Source organism: Amblyomma americanum, chromosome 4 (assembly GCF_052857255.1).
Source record: "Amblyomma americanum isolate KBUSLIRL-KWMA chromosome 4, ASM5285725v1, whole genome shotgun sequence".
In the NCBI taxonomy this organism is placed as follows: domain Eukaryota; kingdom Metazoa; phylum Arthropoda; class Arachnida; order Ixodida; family Ixodidae; genus Amblyomma; species Amblyomma americanum.
In genome coordinates, this window is record NC_135500.1 from 86,387,160 (window position 1) to 86,407,266 (window position 20,107).

The following is a 20,107-nucleotide window of genomic DNA, read 5'->3' on the forward strand; positions in this document are numbered from 1 at the left end:
GGCCATTCATAGTCGACCACAAAGGAGTTAGCCAACAACATTTGAATGCAATGGCATTAGAAGCCTCATCGAGAAGAAAATGTGATGTCAGACGCAAATTTTTTTACGTGGCTGGAATAAAGAGGCGTCACCAGACCAGAAGTGGCAACTATACGTTTGGACGTATCTTTGGATGGGTGGATGTATGCGGTTTGGTCGCTCTCTCAATGCACCTTCGGGAGCACTTCAAAAATCTAGCGAGAGTAAGGAGATGACGATGAATTGTTTCGAATCCAGGACGCTGTCCCTTCGCCTCTTCAATTTTTCCTGATTTGCGACATTATAATGTAACCACTATTTCTTTCTTGGAGACGGTGACGGAAGTGGACGCTGTTGAACTTTAGACCGGTATGGCTGCCGCTGTCGCCTAGAGGAAACATCTTGGCCTCCCAAATGACGCAAGCATCCAGGCCACTGTAGTGCACTTGACTACCAGTGATGACTCTTCGACTGACGGCAGCTTCATCAGAGTCCTATGCGAGAAGGCCAAACGAAGACTGCGCAATGGCGAGGACTCGTCGTCGCCGAGAACGTCCACGATCGCTACGGAGCGAAGAGCATCGGCACGTACTGTCTTGTTTATGCCAGATACTCACACCGACAATATCAACCACATCAACAGGCAACCCACGTCTGCGGTCCTGGAGGCTCGCGTCCAGGGAGCAATTAGAGATGTGAGGGTAAATCATTTTATGAATGCCCTCACCATTGATGTCATGGACCGGAACGCGCTTGACAGTTTGAGCGTCATTTAAACGCTCGGCGGCATCAGCGTTCGTTCCCATGTTCTTGTAGACAGTGCCGCTACGGCAGGCTTCATTTCCGACGTCGACGTGGCCATCCGTGACTCTCATCTGCGCTCTTTGACCTAACCTGCAGCTACCGAGGGTGTAGCCATACTGCAAACTCAGCGCCTTGAGAGGACAAAGTGCATTAAGTTTACCTTCCAAGGGGACTGTATTTAAACGCACGTGAAGGTTGGGCCCTTTCGGCATTTAGAAGGCCCTTCGTCTCGAAGCCTCTACAGCGCCGGAAATGCATGAAGATAGGACACGTGAGTAGTGTGTGCAATTTCTCCCTCGTGTGCCCACGTACTCAGCCACACAGCGACGATGCTTGCCGTGCAACAGTCCATAAGTGTCCCAGCTGCCGCGGCCCTCATGACGCTGCCCCAGACGATTGTACTTGCCTGGAAACGGAACGGTCGATACTCAAACAATTGACAAGAGACAATTCCACGCACAGAGAAGCCGCCGCGCTAATGCGCTACAACGTCGTCACCCTCGTCACAGGCCTTCTGAAAGTGTAGTGAGCATTGGAAAGGATCGTCCAAGAATTTCCGCAGCTTCTTCTCCGCAAACTACCATAAGGAAGGGAAGCCATATGACTGGCGAGGTAGGGACGGTTGTCGCAGATGGGCCTTGGTCATCCCTGCTTGAGGTACACACACCCGCAGCGACCACAGAGGTATTGCGCACCCAGAGTCTTGAGCCTATTGCTAATCAAGCACAAGACCAAACTCCGGTCCAAGACCGAGACCGGCAAGTGACTTGGCCATTGATCCGGAAGCACTCTACACTCTCAGTGCTGCTCAGTGTGTTGAGCCTACTGTTGGTCGGGTAGTAGTTCAGGAACCGGCCAAAGTCGCAGACGAGCAAGTGACTGCAATGCTGAAGCCAATCGTTAATGCCATGCGTGTGCTGCTTTCCAATTTACATATGCCACCTGCGCAGAATTCGCTGCAGATGCCGGATTTGTTGAATCCAGTGCTTGCAGCTGTCCAATGGCTGGAACAACGCATCCTACAGCTTCATAGTTCCGAGAAGAGGTCCACATTATCTTCTTTGTCATCAACTTTGTCATCAACATTATCAGCCGCAACGACAAGCAGCCTTTCCACACACTAGAACGTCGTCGCTGCCTGTCTGCTTCATATCCGCGATAGAGGGCTGTAGATTTCTTCTAATCAGGTCACAGTTTTCGGCAGCCATCAAGGTGTGCAGGCTACTGCTGCGGCGGCTTGTGACTTTCAGTACGCTTGTCGTTGTTTGTCGGGCTAGATACAGACTACATTGCTCTACTTCTTATTCTTTTACGCCCCCTCATCGCTCTCCCCCCCCCCCTCCGTGTAGGGTAGCCAACCGGAAGTTCCTTCTGGTTGACCTCCGTACCTTTCCACTACCAATTTTCTCTCTCTCTTTCTCTCTCCAGATTGAGGACCCGAAGAGATGACTTGATTGGGTACCTAGACGTGTAGGGACCCGCAAGCGCAACCATTAAAGTATTACACAAAGCTCAATGTAAACCCATACACATCTTGTAATGCCATCGCATTGGTATCACATAATATAAATGGGCGTTCTTCTGAATTTTTTCGATAACCCAAGAGAACGATTCTAAGTTATTGCCTGCCTCGAGCGTCTTCGTTGTTGACCGTGCAGCAGTATTTCTGTGGAGGTGCCGAGTTTCGTTTTTTTATATTTTGTTGCAAAACCGCATGTTCGAAGATGAGTGATAATATTTAAGCTATTCCACCCTAATCTTCAGACGGTCCTGCTATGGGAGTGCTCTACATGTCTGGAGTGTTTGCACGCTTGTGTCGGTTGCGCTGCTTTTGAAACCTTCTCGCAGCGGATAGGTGAGCGAAGGCAAAATATTTCTGCAAAAAACGCGCTGAAAATTTTAAATAGCAACACTATTGATTTTCACCACTTTGAATGCCCTCAGAGGCAAAAATGATAATTCATTGAGGGCTTCACTGGGGCAGGCTCGAAACAGGAAAAAGATAACACTTACTACCCAGAATGCACGACGTAGGAAAACGAACGAAGAGTAAATCCGCTGAATGCGTTGAAGTACCCATATGAAAGCGAGTCGGTTTGTCCTTGCTGGAAACAAAAAGAAAGAGTAGTAATTTTCCATTGGCTGTATCAGATAATTTCAAGAGATCAGGCGCAATATAGGCTTGCACAGCCTCTGATATTAGCCCTGACAGTCTACCAAGGCACTCTGAATTTCTGTGCTACCCTAGCCCCTAACACTGCCTCACGAGAGGGAACCCAAGATTAAGTTAGCCCTGTCAATCCCAGCGATGCTACATAAAGCTTAATGAGAGGAGCAAGCATTTTATGGGCTCCATCTCAGTGTTACGCGCCCCCTTAGTGTTTAGAAAATCTGCTTTTAGCATTCTTGGCGCCATAGTTTAGAGAAAAAAATCACGGGCATGGCTTTGGCAGGTGGTCCCCAGAGAGGAACCTAGGAAGTAGGTAAGCAACCTTGATCACGTCACCTTGCGGCGTCATCACAGCCTGCCCACCGCATAGTTAGCAAACTACGCACAGTGACACATGCCAGTAAAATTGATTGCTGGCTTCTCGGTAAGAGGAACCTAGGCCGCATGACGCCCACATGCCATCGGAGGGCAGCGGCGCATCGCTTAAGCGCTGCACCATGTTGTCAGAAGGAGCGTGAGGACTCCCAGGGATCTGTGAATGTTAAGTATAGAGACTTACCTTCGGCATGTATGGGAATTAACCTATTACGCTATTGCGTCATACCCTTAAGGCGCAGGTTAAATGCCTCTCAAATTTTTGGACACCTGCGTATGCTTACAGGCGTCACATCAGCTTGCACACTCTCTCTTAGCAACTAGGTGGCGGACTTCATCGAACTGGGTTACGTCGACAGCGTCTAGGCGAGGAAAGTTTGCAGCCAAATGCGGACCTCTGATCCTTCATAATGGGATTGTCTGCTTATTCCTGCACTAGATGCTGACAGCAGCACTTTTTATGCACGCAAAGAAACAATTACAATCCCACCTGAGCAGTCCAGGTTCTTATAATGTTCCTGAAAATCGTGACAGTTAAACATATAGTTAGGAGTTAAATGCACTGTAAAGCTGTGTAATTTTGCGGTGAAGGCGATGTAAAACTGCGTTCCTAATATAACTCACGTGGCAAAAGAGCGGCCGGTGATTTGATTGCGATTTCAGCCTAACACTATCGTTCTGAAACACCGAAATTCACGGTGATGTCTCTGGCGACATTACATGGAATCACATTTCAGGCTGCTTTAGAGGCGTCACTTTCTATCTACTTCCCGTGCACGCGCCGTCTTTGTCAAAACTAACCAGGGGCTATATAGCATAAGGTGTCCGTTTTCCGATCCCCATTTCGCGTCCATTAGCTTCTCTGTCAGAGGTCGCTCAAATATACCCGCGGTTTTTAAGCGTCGGTGGCAAGCAACCCGGCCGTCGGGTGGTTTGCGCTCGGAGCTTGCCAATGGCTTAAACTGTATACAATATGCAGGTAAGGCGCACCGTAGCGCTCTGTTAACAGCAGGCGACGGGACCTGACCACTAGCTGCCGTTGGCTGCGATATGCTAGCCGATGATCAGGTCCGATTACCATGCAACCAACAGCCGGGTGACTTCTCTAATGCCTGAAAGACGCGGCCATATATGAGTGATCACTACTTGCAAAGGCCCGAATGGATTAAAAATGGTGCCGATGAGAAAGAATCTGCACCGCTGCACTGGGCAATCGAAGCTCGCGAGATATTATCATAAATCGGGAATGGTGTACCCGCTGGCAGGTTCAAGACGCCAGTCCTCAAGTTTAATTCCTGGAACGGGCAATCGACGGTCAATGTTCAATCGAAATGAAAGTTTACGCGATGCGTGTTCTCGGGAAAAAAATTCACTGTAGCCCCACAATGCAACCCAGACCGTGTGGTATCGCTAACAGCGAATAAAGCATGCAATTCCGCTTATATATTGCCACATTTGAGGCGAATTCATTGCGTGACCGAGACGAAAGAAATTTTTAATGTGACAGCGTTAAAGGCCTCGCTACTCGGAAAATCCGACGTCGGCGCTGTGTGCGAAAAATCACCAGCATGACTGTGGAAGCTGGTGCCCAGAGAGCAAACACAGGACGAAGGTGAGCCACCTAGGTCTCGTGACCCTGCGGCGTGACCACAACCTGCCTACCGGAGAGTGAATAAACTGCCCGCCGTGACAGGTGGCAGTAACAGTTAATGATTGGTCACTCGGGAAATCAAGCTGGCCCACATTAGGTCCATTGCTGAGAGCCCTCTCATTGCAGGGCAGTCGAGCATCGCTTATCCGCGTCACCACTGTACCAGGAAGGGCATCAGGACTTCTAAGGTTCTATGAATGTAAAATAGAGAATGGCCTACACCATATTGTCACCGATAAACGGTCCAAGCACTCAAAACCAGGTTTAATGAGACGTGCTAGGCGTGCAAGACAGCAGGGATCTCGAGCGAGGAAGAAGACGAAAAACTTCTAGCCCCTCGAGTGCGCAAAGCACGGCAAGTCCCATCTAAAACAGTACGGCCGTGGTATGGCGCCACTGGTTTGATCGGGAATGTGGCATTACTCCCCCTCTCTGAAGGGCAATGACTCGGCGCCGCAACAACGAGAATCACGAAGAAGCGGCGGCGCAAGTGTCCGGCGGCTTGTGTGGACACGCCTGAAGCGCTAGCGGGCATGGTATGGCGCCATCCGTGCGACATGGACGACTTCGGGGGTCGGCCGTCTAGAGGAGCGAACTATACCCTGAGGAAGAACTTCATAGTTCACCTCACTGACTCGGCGGAGTACCTCGTAGGGGCTAAAATGTCGGCGCAGAAGCTTTTCGGAGCGCCCACGCATGCGGACTGGGCTCCAAACCCAGACTTGTTCGCAGGGCTGGTAACTAACAGCTCGGTGGCGGAGGTTATAGCGGCGAGCGTCGAGGGCTTGCTGGTGCCTGATGCGCTGTCGGGCGAGTTGGCGGGCGGCCTCGGCGGGACAAACGAATTGGGCAGCACACATAACAGATGAGGTACTACTAGTCGGGAGCAACATGGCGTCCAGCATGGTTGTGGCTTCGCGACCATGCACTAAACGAAATGGAGTAAAGCGTGTCCTTTCTTGTAGAGCAGTGTTATAGGCAAATGTGACGTAAGGGAGCATGGCGTCCCTGTTGCGGTGGTCTGCGTCAAAATACATGGAAATCATGTCGGCGATCGTCTTGTTGAGCCGTTCGGTGAGGCCATTCGTTTAAGGGTGGTAAGCGGTTGTCTTGCGGTGACTGGTACCGCTCAGGCGCATAACCTCCTGCGTAAGGGCCAAGGTAGACGTCGTTCCCCTGTCAGTTATAACGATGGTGGGTGCACCGTGACGAAGCACAAAATTTTGAACGAAAAAGTTCGCAGTTTCATCAGCGGTATCACGAGGGAGAGCTTTAGTTTCACAGTACCGGCTGAGGTAGTCGGTGGCGACCACAATGTAGCGGTTACCCAGCGAGGACTCCGGAAATGTGCCAAGTATGTCCATAGCGATTTGGTGGAAGGGGACTTGTGGTGGATTAATGGGCTGCAGCAGTCAGACTGGCTTAATCGGCGGCGTCTTGCGACGTTGGCACTCGCGGCAAGTTCTGACGTAACGCTGGACAATTGAAGCAACCCTGGGCCAGTAGTACTTTTGGGGTATCCGGGCCAAAGTGCGGGAAAAACACATGTGACCAGCAGATGGGTCATCATGGCACGCCTGCAGAACTTCGTCGTGCAAGGCCGCAGGTACGACAAGCAGATAGGCAGCTTCCGTCGGGTTGTAGTTTTTCCTATAGAGAACGCGATCGCGCAAACAGAATGACGACAGTCCACGTGAGAAGATTCGCGAGGGCGACGCAGCGCTTCCTTCAAGGTACTCAATGAGAGGCCGTAGTTCACTGTCGTCCCTTTGATGTTGAGTGAGGATGGACGTGGAGATGGCGCCGAGAAAAATAAAATCGTCGTCGGGATCAGCTCGGTCGTCCTCGATAGGAGCACGAGACAAACAGTCGGCATCACTGTTCTTTCTACCGGACTTATAAACGATGATGACATCGAACCCTTGATGGCGAAGGCTCCAGCGTACAAGCCGTCCCGAGGGATGTTTGAAGTTCGCCAGCCAACATAGCGAGTAGTGGTCACTAACGACCTTGAAAGGGCGGCCATATAAGTACGGGCGAAATTTGGTCACTGCCCACACATTGGCCAGGCATTCTTTTTCGGTGGTGGAATACTTTGCCTCAGATCGTGACAAGGTGCGGCTCGCGTATGCAATTACGCGTTCGAGACCATCCTGTCACTGCACAAGGACCGCACCGAGGCCGTTGTTGCTGGCGTCTGTGTGCAGTTATGTGGCGGCTGACTCGTCGAAGTGTCCAAGGATGGGTGTACATTGAAGACGAGTGCGGAGGTCTTCAAAGGCGTTCTGTTGTTCTAGGCCCCAGAAGAACGGTTCGGAATCTTTCGTGCGGCGGGTAATGGGCTCAGGGACCCGGGAGAAGTTGTGCACAAAACGCCGATAATAGGCGCAGAGACCCAGAAAGCGGTGCACGCTTCGCTTATTGGTGGGCACAGGAAAAGCAGCCACGGCGGCTATCTTATCGGGGTCGGTCGGGGCTAACCCCTTTAGCACTCACAATGTGGCCCAAAAACTTGAACTCTTCGAAAGCGAAGTGACACTTTTCAGGCTTCAGGGAAAGACCGGCCGACCGAATTGCTTCGAAAACAGCGCAGAGGTGTCTCAGGTGCTCTTCAAACGTATCAGAGAAGATGACAACGTCATCCAAGTACACTAGACAGGACTGCCATTTCAGATCGGCAAGAACGGTATCCATCATCCGCTGGAAGGTTTCAGGAGCCGAGTACAGGCCGAAGGGGAGCACCCGGAATTCCTACAGACCGTCCGGTGTAATAAAGGCGGTCTTTTCCATTTCGCGTTCGTCCACCTCGATTTTCCAATAGCCGCTGCGAAAATCTAGCGATGAGAAGTGCCGGGCGTGGCGCAGCCGATCCAGGGAGTCATGAATGCGCGGCAGAGGATAAACATGTTTTTCTGTGACTTTGTTTAAACGTCGGTAATCAACGCAGAACCGTAGGGTTCCATCTTTTTTTCCTACTAAAACAGGCGACGGCCACGCGCTCGTTGACGGCTGTATCACGTCGTCCTGGAGCATTTCTTGAACTTAGCGGCGAATGGCATCACGCTCCTTTGAAGAGATCCGGTAAGGCGGCTTACATAACGGCCGCTGGTTGGCGTCGACTATAATTCGGTGATTTGTGAATGGTGTCTGCCTAACCTTAGAGGTCGAGGCGAAGCAGTCACAGAAAGACTGGATAACGCTTTCGAGGCAGCGTTTCTGATTAGACGGAAGATTCCGGTTCACGTCAGTTTTTATGGTTGTGGCCATTGCCTCCACTGATGCCGAGGCTTCGGACAAAGCGTGCTGTCCCGCGAATTTGTCGAGTTCTTCAAAATACGCCATAACTGTTCTGCCAGGCAAACACTGAGGTTCACAGCCAAAATTGGTTGCCAAGAGCTGGGTTCGGCCATTGTTCAGCTCGACAATTCCGCGAGCAACACAGACTTGCCGACCAAGGAGCAGCGACATGTTAGTTTCAGCGATGCCACGAGTACCAGCGATGTCGCAACCTACGGTAACAAACATGCAGGCTCTTGACGGGACGAATACGTGGTTGTCAAAGACGCGTAACTTAGTGCCGCTTGGCTGGGGATCACCGTCAACCGCTCTTGAAGGTTGATGTCAGCACCGTACTCCCGAATTAAATCGAAACGAAGTATCAGGTCTTTGGAGCACTCGGGTAGACAGCGAAGCAACCAAGGAAAGTAGCACCGCGGATCTGGATTCGTGACGTGCAGATGCCAATTGGCGTAACCACATTGCCGCTGGCGGTGCGGATCTGGGGTCCAGACCAAGAGGTCAGAACCTCTGAGGGCTGTAGCTAGGCGACAGCTCATTAGAGAAAAGTCAGCGCCGGTATCCAGAAGTGCGGTCACATCGCGACTATCAGCGATTACTGGGATTTTGGCAGACACCAGTCGGTCACAGCCCGTCGTTGTCGTTGAGGTCGTCGGGTGAGGTCGCCGTCGGTCGGATCGTAGCCGCGAATCATCGGGTGAAGGCTCTTGACTTGATCCAATAGCGGCGGCCCTACGCCCGAGGGACGCCGTCTTCTGTTTTCTCGATGTGAGGACGCGCTTCTGAACTGGCTAGAAAAAGACGGGCGGCTTGGCGAAGAAAACCGTCTTGGGCATGGCGACCGGGACTGTCATCGCCGTGAGGTCGTTGGCTGCACGTTATCGGACAGATACTGCTCTATGTCCCGCGGCCGTTCTCTGTAGCGTGGTCAAGGTGCGTCAGGTGGAAACCCCCTTAAGCCCATTCTGCGCTAGGGGCAGTGGCGGAGGATGTGGCCGGGCTCCTCCAGTGGTAGCAGAGCGGCCTATTGTTTGGCGTACGCCAAACGCACGCTTTGCTCATGGTGGACAGGGGCTCCCGTGGAACGACAGGTACAGCTGCAGTTGGGTACCGCAGTGAAGGCACAGGAGTGACGGGAGAAAAGGCTTGACTCACTGGCCCAGGGCGACTTTGTAGTACTTGACTGTATGTCATCACATAGGGCGTTGGATGCACAGCTGGTGACGACTGAACCGCTCGCTAGACTTCATATCGGACCACGTCCCGTATGGCAGCGACGCTGGCCTGTGGAGCTTCGAAGCGAAGTTTCTCGAGTTCTTCGCGCACCAGGCTCCTCACAAGCTCTCGAAGATCCTCAGTGGGTAACGACGTGGGCGTGCAGTAGTGAGCGGCTGCTACACTAGCCTGACGGCCGTAGTGCGCGCCCCGTTCTTGCAGAGAATGCTCCATGCTTGTTGGCTCCTTGGCAAAGTCGGCCACCGTTCTTGGCGGGTCACGTACCAGTCCGGCAAACAATTGCTCTTTGACGCCGCGCATTAGGTGGCGTACCTTCTTGTCCTCGGGAATATAGGGTCGGCCCGATTGAAGAGTCGCGTCATGTCCTCGATGAACATGGCTACGCTCTCGTTCGGCTGCTGCGACCTCGGTTGCAAGGCGATTTCTGCCTTCTCCTTTCGTTCGCTGGTGTTGAACGTGACTAAGAGCTCGGCGAAAGATTTCCCAGTTAGTGAAGGAAGCTTCGTGGTTCTCATACCACGCCATGGCCGAGTCCTGTAGTGCGAAGTACACGTTCCGCAATTTGCGCTCGCCGTCCCACTCGTTGAAGCCCGCCACACGGTCAAAGCTGGCCAACCAGTCTTCGACGTCCTCAATTGAATTGGATTGGAAAACATTTAATTTGTCAGAAAAAGCAGAATGCAGACGATCCGTGCTAGGTGGCTATCAGTCCACGGCTGACAGCGACCTGGGTAGCCCATTCAATGACCCCGGGTTTGAACTCCCAAGTTTGAGCTGACCAACACGGCCTCCCACTGCTCGAGAGTAGGAACCTGTATTAAAGATGTCGGAGGCGGCTCCTCTCTACAGTACCACAATAGGTGATCATAAGTGGCTAAATTACCACATAATGTACATGCAGGGTCGTATTCACCGGGGTAGAATTTTGACAACAGGTAACGCGTCATGAACGATCGCGTCTGGAGTCGCCTTCAAGTGGTCTCCTGCTCCTTATTAAAGGCTTTGTTTGGAGGAGGGAATATCCTCCTTTTAAGTTTAAAATGACTAGTAATATCGTGAAAAGATGATAGGCCGTCCTTCGAAAAACTCTCAGCAACGACAGCGTCCCCTGCTCGGCTGACGAATCCTCGAGCTGTTATGTGTGCTGCTTCGTTATCAGGGTTCCCCGAGTGAGCCGGGACCAATATCAATTCAATAATTCTGTCTAAGTCTTTGGTTTGACCCAATATGCTCATTGCTGCCTGAGAAATTCTGCCCCTCGCATAATTGCGTATGGCAAATTTAGAGTCGCTGAGTATGGTAGTAGCTTCTGTGTTAATGATAGCAAGGGCGATTGTCGCCTCTTCTGCCGTTTCCGAGGATTTCGTTATGGTAGTGCCGGAGACTATCAGTCTACCTTGCGTATCCACCGCCGTTAGTGCGAACGCTTGTTTCTGGCGATATTCTGCGGCATCTACATATACTGCATGTTCATCTTGGTTGTATATGTTGTGTAGAGCTTTTTCCCTAGCCCTTCTGCCCTCGTGGTGAGCAGGACGCATATTCTTAGCTAGTGGCTTAACTCTTATTACCTTAGCGATGCGTTTAGGTATCTGTGTTTTGGTATCTTGGGGTGGCAACTATATGCCTAGTCCTAAAAGATCAAGTATGGTTCTTCCTGCTTTGGTGCGGGAAAGCCGGCCGCTCTGCATTGTTAAGTGTGCCTCTGTAAGCTCGTCTAAGGTGTTGTGTACTCCCAAGCCAAGAAACCTTTCGGTGGAGGTACAGTTCTGTAGCCCTAATGCTACCGTGTATGCTTTTCTAATCATAAACTCTACTTTGGCTTTTTCACTACTGTCTAATTTTAAGTATGGGAGTGCGTAGACAAGCCTGCTTATTACAAATGCTTGTACTAATTTGCAAAGTTCTGTCTCCTTCACTCCCTTCCTTTTGCTTGCAATTTGTCTAAATAGTCTTACCGTCACATTGACGGTTTTCTGGAGTTTTTCTAGTGTTTCCTTGTTCTTCCGGTTCGACTGAAGGAAGAGTCCTAGGATTCTTATAGTTTGAACTTCCTTTACAGGGAGCCCTTCCACCCAGATTTTCAGTGGAGGCGGAGGTTTGTAATTTTTTGCTCGAGGGCCCCTTGGTTTGTATCTGATTAGAAATAATTCGGACTTGGAGGGTGAGCAGGTTAGCCCTGCTTTATAGTCTTTGTATAAAGTTTTCCAAGTTTTCTTCCTCCGATCGTCCTCGCCTCTTCTCCGGCCCTGTCTCGCTACCTCAATCCCAACAACTGGATGGCAGCTGTGGGACGTACACTTGAAATTACCGGCTCCAACGGACCTCCGCAGCTAGAGGACTGACGGGCATCAGCTATACCTGGCAGGGTGAGTGCCCAATGTTTTCCGTTCATTTCGCCAGACCGTACTAGAACAGGCAGATTCTAGGTGCGGATTCCTGTTGTCTGGGAAATTGATTTAGGGAAACTGTTCTGTTCACTTCAAGCTAGGGCTTTTGTTTTAGTGGGCTTGCTAACGTATGGTGGAACTCACGATGGAGAAGTTAAAAGTGCAGGAGCTGCTCGAAATTTACCAGGAACTGGAAATTTCGCTACGTTCTGCTAAAAAAAAGAAATTCTCGAGGTTATGCGGCAGAAGGAGGTGACTGTTGAGGAGGTCGATGAGGCTTGGGAAGCGATTCTTGGACGCAAAGAAGAGCAGAAAAGAAGGAAGTTGTGCGAGCAGAAAGAAAAAGAAGAGCTTCGGTAGGTTCAAGAAAGACGGGTGTCGTTCGAGCAGAAAGAAAAAGAGGTTCGGTTGGCTCAGGAGAGACGGGAGGTCCGTGAGGCAGAGGAAAAAGCGAGAGAACATGCTAGAAAAACGAAGGAGCTCGAAATCGCGTCAAACGGAGGGAATATGGCGCGTCTTTGCCCTGTAGCTTCGGTAGAGGAGCAAAGGAGGCAGAGATTGCAGGATCTCGTCTCACCATACCGCGTGGGAGGCGATATTGCACTCTTTTTGGTAAATTTCGAACGTACATGCGAGAAGGTGCACATCGAAACGAGCGCTTGATGGGAGAAGTTACTTCCTCTCCTTCCGTGCGAGGTGGCCGAAGTAATGGCTCGGCTCTCACAGGAAGAGTGTGATGACTACGAGAAGGTAAAGAGTGCACCGGTTTTCGGCTGAAGCCTTTAGGCAGCGATTCAGGCAGGCAAAGAAAAGTGGAGAGTCGCATAATGACTTCGCGTACCGGCTTAAGGTCAACTTAAACGAGTGGCTTAAGACTGCTGAGGTTCAAAGAAGCCATGACAAGGTACTTGAGTGCATCGCACTAGAGCAGTACTATAGCGCGATTCCAGAAGATCATAGGATATGGCTCCAAGATAGGCTAACAGATATAGACCTATACAAAGCGGCACAGCTCGCAGGCGAGTATTACGTTCGCCGAAACCTCCAATGCAAGGCAGGGTACGATAACAGGTTAGGAAAAGGAGAAACCTATTTAAAGAGAATCCTCGACCGAAGGGTGCCACCAGCACGCCGGGATCACCTAGCAGAGGATGCGGGATCAAAAGGAGGATGTAGCGAAAAAAAGATTGAGTCACCCAAATCTGCGGATTCGCCGAAACAGCAGGCACCTGGAGCTTGTGCGTTTGAAGCGCGAAAACCCATTGTCTGCTATAATTGCAACAAGGAGGGTCACATCTCTTTGAACTGCAAACAGAAAAAATGACGTTCGCGTGCATGCAAGAGTTGGAGGAGAACCGTAAACTTCTGGAGCCATACATGCGGGACGTGGTGATAAATGGCAAGAAATTCAGAGCCCTGCGGTATTCAGCGGCTACCATGAATGTTGCTTACCTGTCCTGTGTTTCCTCCATGGACTACACCGGCGAATGCGCCTTGATTAAGCAGGTCGCCGAAGGACAGAGTGCATGCGTGCCTATAGCGAAGGTGACTCTTTAGGGGACTTTTGACAGGCTAGACACAGAAGCGGCTGTTAGCGCAAACTTGCCGACACACTTGCCCTACCTTTTTTTGAACAAATCCGAGCAGTTGCTGAAAGAGAAAGGTCTCTCTTTCACCTCGGGCTTAGCTTGAATAGCGCTAACAAGTTCTCGAGCGCGAGAGCTCGCAAAGAAACTCGACTGCGCTCCGATGAATGAGCAGGCACTGAACCCCTCTCCCGACCAGCCGGGGGATCCTTGCAGGAAAACTGATCCGTCTAATCCGCATGAGCATGACCATGAAGGTGTTCCCGAACCAGCGGTAGCTCATGAAATCCAGGGATCTGCCGATTCCGTAGAGAATGGGGCAACAGAAACAAACGCGAAAGGTTCGACATTAACATCTGCGTCGACTTGTTGGGAGGAGATGACTAAGGTTGATAGAAAAGCACTCTTTGCAGATCATAAAAGCCTCCCCATCGTTAAGAGATCTAAGCAATAATGTGCGAGATGGAATCGCCAGAAAGAACATCAGCTTTTATGAAAAATCAGGCCTTTAGTACCGAAAATACTGCGACTCAAAGGGACGCGCATATGAGCATCTCCTGGTGCCTGAGAAGTACCGGCGGCAGCTTCTAGAGCTCGCACACGAAAATGCGTGGTCGGGCCACCTGGGCATAAAGAAATCAAAAGCTAGATTAGCCCTCGAATATTACTGTCCTGGCTGCTGGAAAGATGTGAACAGCTTGTTAGATCTTGCGACACCTGCCTGCAGGTCGGCAAGTCGACGTATAAATGGAAAGCTCCCATGACATTTGTTCCCATCATTACAGAGCCCTTTCGGCGTCTTGTAATAGATACTGTCGGCCCGCTGCCAGCCTCCAACTGTTGGCGCTACATTCTGACCTCACTGTGCGTGGCAACCAAATTTCCGAGGCCATTCCCTTGAAGGAGCTAAGTTCCGCATGTGTTGTAGACGCCCATTTGTCAATTTTCTCTCGCGTGGGGTTCCCTGCAAAGATACGAAGCGATAACGGGAGCGTGTTCACAAGCTGCTTGACAACAACGTTCTTAGAACGGTGTGGGATTAAAATAATCCGCAGTTCCATTCACCACACCAGTCAAATCCAGTCGAGCGCATGCACTCAGTGCTAAAGCGGATACTTAGGTCTCTGTGTTTTGAGCATAAGAGAGATTGGGAAGGCTGCATTCCAGCAGCACTCTTTGCAATGAGATTCGTCCCCCACGAAAGCACAGGATTTAGCCCCGGAGAACTAGTCTACGGGCGTGACTTGAGGACCCCGTTGCGCATGCTGAGGGAGTCATGGGAGGGCTACGGAGAGGATCCCTGTGTAGTGGAATACGTTCTAAAGCTACTCGAAAGACTTGAGAAAACCAGAGACATTGTGGAAGCAAATGTCAGAGCAGCGCAGTCCCTGTCTAAAGTATACTACGACAAATCTGCACTCAAGCGCACCTTTTAATCTGGCGACCAGGTGATGTCGCTGCGTCCGTCAAAAAGTAACAAGCTTGAGGTGCAATGGGAAGGGCCAGCTAAGGTGGTGTCCAAGATTTCGGACACCAACTATGAGGTAAAATTTAGGAACAAACACAATCGGATAATCCACAGTAATTTGATGAAGCCTTATGTACAGCGTCCGGCCATGGTTAACATGGCGCTGAACATGCCAGAGGAAGAGATCTCAGACATACCTTATGTCCCACATGAGGACGAGCAAGCAGCGAATGAGCTACTAAATTCAATCGACAGAGAGCCACGTTTGACGGCAAGTCAACGAGGAAACATGGAAAACGTCGTCCGCGACTTTGAGGCGGTGTTTTCAAACAAGTCAGGAAAAACAACCCTCATCGAACACGACATTCAGCTGTCCGGCGAACAGCCGATCAGGAGCAAACCGTACCGTGTCTCTCCAGGACAAAAGGAAATCATCGAGACGGAGATCCGCCGTATGTGCGAACTTGGCGTCATAGTGCCCTGCGAAAGTGACTATACGTCACCATTCATTATTGTAGAGGTTCCAGGCAAGGATCGGATACCTTGCGTGGACTACCGGAGACTGAAATGAATCACAGTGGATCAGACCTATCCCATTTCTAACATCGAGGAGAGTGTTGAAACAGTGGCTAAATCAGAATATATATCCACACTGGATTCAGTTCGTGGTTACTGGCAGGTGAAACTCACTGAGCGCGCCGCGCTATCAGGTACGCAGCATTCGTGACCCCCGCGGGCAAGTTTCGCCCTGTAATGTTGAGCTTCGGCTTGAAAAATTCTGCGTACTGTTTTTCAAAGTTAATGGAACAAGTGAGGCGGGGACTTGCAGATTTCGCTCTCCCCTACCTTGACGACGTGTCTTTTTTCTCACAAAACTGGGAGGAGCACATTGAACACCCGCGTATTGTGTTGAGCTGACTGATTGAGTCTGGTGTAACGGTAAGGGCGGAAAAATGCCACCAGGGGTGCCCCGAGGTGAACTATCTTGGGCACGTGGTTGGACGAGGCCAACGCAGACCTGCAGAACTTAAAGTTGCTGCCGTGGTGGAGTACCGTCGCTCAACCTCAAAATCGAAACTCGGGCTTTCCTTGGCCTAGCAGGCTATTATCAACATTATGTAAATGACTACTCTGATTTAGTCAGCCCCCTGGCCGACGCGCTGAGAATAAGTGAACCTACCAATCTATCTTGGGACAAAAAGAAAAAAAAGGCATTTCGGAGTCTGAAAATTTCCCTAAGCGAGTGCCCAATCAAAACTGGCAGCACCAGATTTCTCTAAACCCTTTATCATACAATGTGATACCAACGACCGCGAGTTAGGCGCTATTCTTTGCCAGGAAAATGATGAAAGGCTCACATGGCCTGTCTTTTACGTGAGCCGCAAGCTCAGCACGCGGGAAGAGGCGTACAGCACGTCAGAAAAAGAATGCGCATGCCTCGTTTGGGCTATTGACAAACTGGCATGCTACGTCTTCGGGTGCCGTTTCACAGTAGAAACGAACCATTGCCCTTTGACTTGGCTGCACAATATGTCGCCCAAAAATGGTCGTCTACTGAGGTGAAGCCTGGCACTCCAGCACCACAGCTTCGAGGTTCGCTACAAGAAAAGCAATCTCCACACAAATGCCGACGGGCTAATCCGAGCCTCTTAGCTGGTAAAGATTTTACCAAAATTGGATGTCCTCCCAAATTTACTTTTTGGAGATTTATTACATATTCTCTTCCTATTGGAGATCGTATAGCTCCAACATTCTTTGTTGTAATGTTGTTCATAATCAGGTAACATACCTAGGAGTAAGTTTTCCTTCTTTTGGCCAAGTATAAGTAAGAGCGAGTGGTGTGACATACCTTGCCTCTGTAGTATTGGGGCGGGCAAAATTGAGAGCCACGTCGGCCAAAACCAGTCACCTATTCCCGTACCGCGTGCCCTCTAAGCACCAACCTGATTTCATTTAGCTAATTTTTTCCCTTCCGAGTGCACCTCGAGCGGGAGGACACGCCTTGGACAGTTGCCATGTCTAAACTCCTCGTAGGAAGATACCATGTGTTCATCCAGGCAAAACATTTGATCTCTTCAAGTTTTAGTTGAAGTTTTTAGCTAAGTGCAGTTTTGGCCTTGAGTTTCGGTCTGGCGAGATGATTGGGTTCTGAGGGCGCGTTTGATTTTGTCAGGTGTGGTTTGGCGTCTGTGATCCCTTTTGGCTAGCATTGCAGAGAATTTCAAAAACGGCCATCTGACAAGGGGAAGCGATGCCAAGCTTCGGCACACAAGGTCATCCGAAGACTCCCAGTGAGCATCTGGTTCCTGGCACGCCCAATCAGCCGAGCTACGTGCGAGCAGTTCATCTTCCGGGCGCATTATATAGAGGTGGGGGTGCTGCTGTGCTCGCGCTCTCTTCCTGCGGTTGACATCGGCGAATTTGGACATGGGGAGGATTCCCTGAATACGAGCGCGAAGGTGAATGAGCCCTCTATAATAAACGTGGTTGCAGGAATGTCGGAAGCACCGACGACAATGGCGTCCCCACGTGTTCGAACATGCCATCAATTGAGTTGAGTTGAGTGGTTGTAAACTAACGGTGGGATTAGCCTTGCAGTTGCTGCCGGCAATTGCTCCACCGTAGCGACACTTAAATAGAAATCACAGAAACATTATCCGCAAAAACCCAAAAAGACACTCCTGGGGTCACCATGTGGAGGCCAAATCCGTGTCCTGCAGGTAAAGTAGAAGAAGGCGAGAAGCATCCCTTCTACTCGACTGGCTCCCGCGCGGGAAAACAATCTCCTGAAGAGAACTGTGAGGAACTCCTGCCTTCTTGAGGGATCCGAATAACACAGCCCGTTCCGCGTTGTACAAAGTACAGCACAAGAGGTTATGTTCTATGTCACCACACACACCACACGTTGAACACAATGGTGACAACGCTAGGCTAGTCTTATACATCCACGCCGGCGTACGAGCAGAATCCGTGCGAACACGGTGCAGCAAAGTGGCTTGGTACCTTTTGAGACCCTTGGTCACACATGGCTGATGAGGAGAGCTCCACAAAGAACTGAAGTGGCACAACACCATATCTCTGAACATTTGCTTGACTTCATGAGGGACTCCATGTACTGGAATCCCGGAGAGAGCTGTATGGCGAGGTTGTCTGCTACCTCGTTGCCTTAGACACCTATGTGCGAGGCCATCCATTGAAAACGTATAGAGAAGCCTTTGCTATGTAGATTCTGCACCAAACGTAGGGATCTAAGACTCAAGGCATGAGTGGGGAACCCGTACTCTACCCTTTGAAGGGCAGATTTTGGATCCGTAATTATGACAGTAGGTTGAGGCGTACAACACCGTAGCTTCTTTAGAGCTGCCTCAATGGCAACGCTTTCGGCCACTGTGAAGGACACGACTTTAGTAAAACGAACAGACCAATCATACTTCAAAGACGGAATATGAAAAGCAGCTGCACTAGATCCTCTGACCTTGTCCACTGAGCCGTCTGTAAAAAATTGAAGATGACTGGCATATTGGGTCTCAAGATGTTCCAGTACGAGCGAACGCATTGCCGCTAAAGGAGAGTTCCGCTTAGCGCGAACGTTGGGAATTGTCAAGGAACAATCGAGGCTCGGAAAGGACCAAGGTGGCTTCAACGTCTTAGGTCGATCTCGAAGCTTGAGACCCAGAGAACGAAGAGTATTTAAAGCCAAGTACGCGCGGGACTCAGACCTCTTTCGAAGGCGCTGTAGAAGCGCACTCCCGGCAACAGTCTCTCTGAGGCGGCCAACTTGCAGCAAAAGTCTTTGCGAAGCGGCTAGCTGAAGAGGTTTCGATTGAGACTCGTACAGTACTGAATTGTTTGGAGCAGCCTGCGGAACGCCGAGAGCCCTCCTTAGTCCCATTCTCTGCAAAACCTCAAGGCGTACCAGCTGCGATACCGAGAGGGAAATTAAAGGGAGCTGGTACATTATGCGACTTGTCACCAGGGTATCGTGAAGCCTGATCATTGAAGCAGGATGGTTTCCCTATTGCTCACTAGCAACTCTACGAAGCACATTGAGACGCGAAGATAGTGAAGCCACAATCGAGTCCACAGCTCGTTGCCACTGTAGACGTGAGTAAATAGTGACGCCCAAAAACGTATGTGGTTAACCTGACGAAGGCAAGATTGATCCAGGTCTATGCTCAGCCGCGCATACCGTCGTCCCCTACCTGGAAACAGGACGAAGCCAGATTTTTCCACCGAGAGAGACAACCCAACACCTTGAAGGTAACTTTTAACTGAAAGCACGGCCTGTCGCGCTAATAGAGCTAAGCGTTTGTGTTGATATCCGGTTAACCAAAGACAAATGTCGTCTGCATAAATCGACATATGGACATGCCTACAATGTTTTTGCACTTTTGCGGGAAGACCAGCCATGACAACATTAAAGAGCGTTGGGGACAGGATACTACCCTGAGGTACCCCTCACGATACCGCCCTTTCGGAGCTCATTGTACTGCCTAACAGCACTCGAAATTTACGATCACTGAGAAATGAGTGAATGAATCGCAGAAGATAGCCCTGTATGCCTATGACCTGCAGACTATTCACTAATGAGCTCAGGAGGACGCTATCATAAGCCTTTGATACGTCTAGGAAAATAGCTAGTGTTGAAAGTCCAAAAGCACTCTGATGTTCAATGTGGCTTATCAAGTCCAGGACGCTATCTTGCGCGCTTAAACCTGTGTGGAATCCAGTCATGCATGTTGGTAGCGCCCTTCTATGCTCAAGCCACCAAGACAAACGCTTACTTGCCATCTTCTCCATGAGCTTAGCAACACACGACGTCAGCGATACAGGACGATACGAGGACGCGTCTGTCATCTCTTTTCTGGCCTTCAGCAGTGGGAATACACAAGCTACCTTCCATGAAGGGGGAACGTCACCAGACTCCCACACTCGATTGAGATAGGTTAGGAGCATCTTCCGGTGTTCCAGAGGCAGGTTCTGTAACATTTGATTGGTAATGCCGTCAGGACCTGGTGCACAGCGACGCCGCAGGCTGCGGAGCGCTGTCTGTAGTTCTCGAAGTGTGAACGGGGCGTCCATAACAGACGGAGACGTAGCAGGCAGAGCGCA

At 50.5% G+C, this 20,107-nt stretch overlaps 1 protein-coding gene across 2 annotated transcripts in view; it reads right to left on the reverse strand.

Moving 5' to 3' along the window:
- LOC144130231 (uncharacterized) overlaps nt 1-20,107 on the reverse strand; it is a 96,608-nt gene that overhangs the window by 54,471 nt on the left and 22,030 nt on the right. The window contains exon 2 of one of the 2 annotated variants that reach the window (XM_077664208.1): nt 2,839-2,927. In XM_077664208.1, the coding sequence (XP_077520334.1) occupies nt 2,839-2,927 (89 nt within the window). Of the gene's footprint in view, nt 1-2,835; nt 2,928-20,107 lie in introns of both variants that reach the window. The other variant, XM_077664207.1, reaches the window with a different exon arrangement.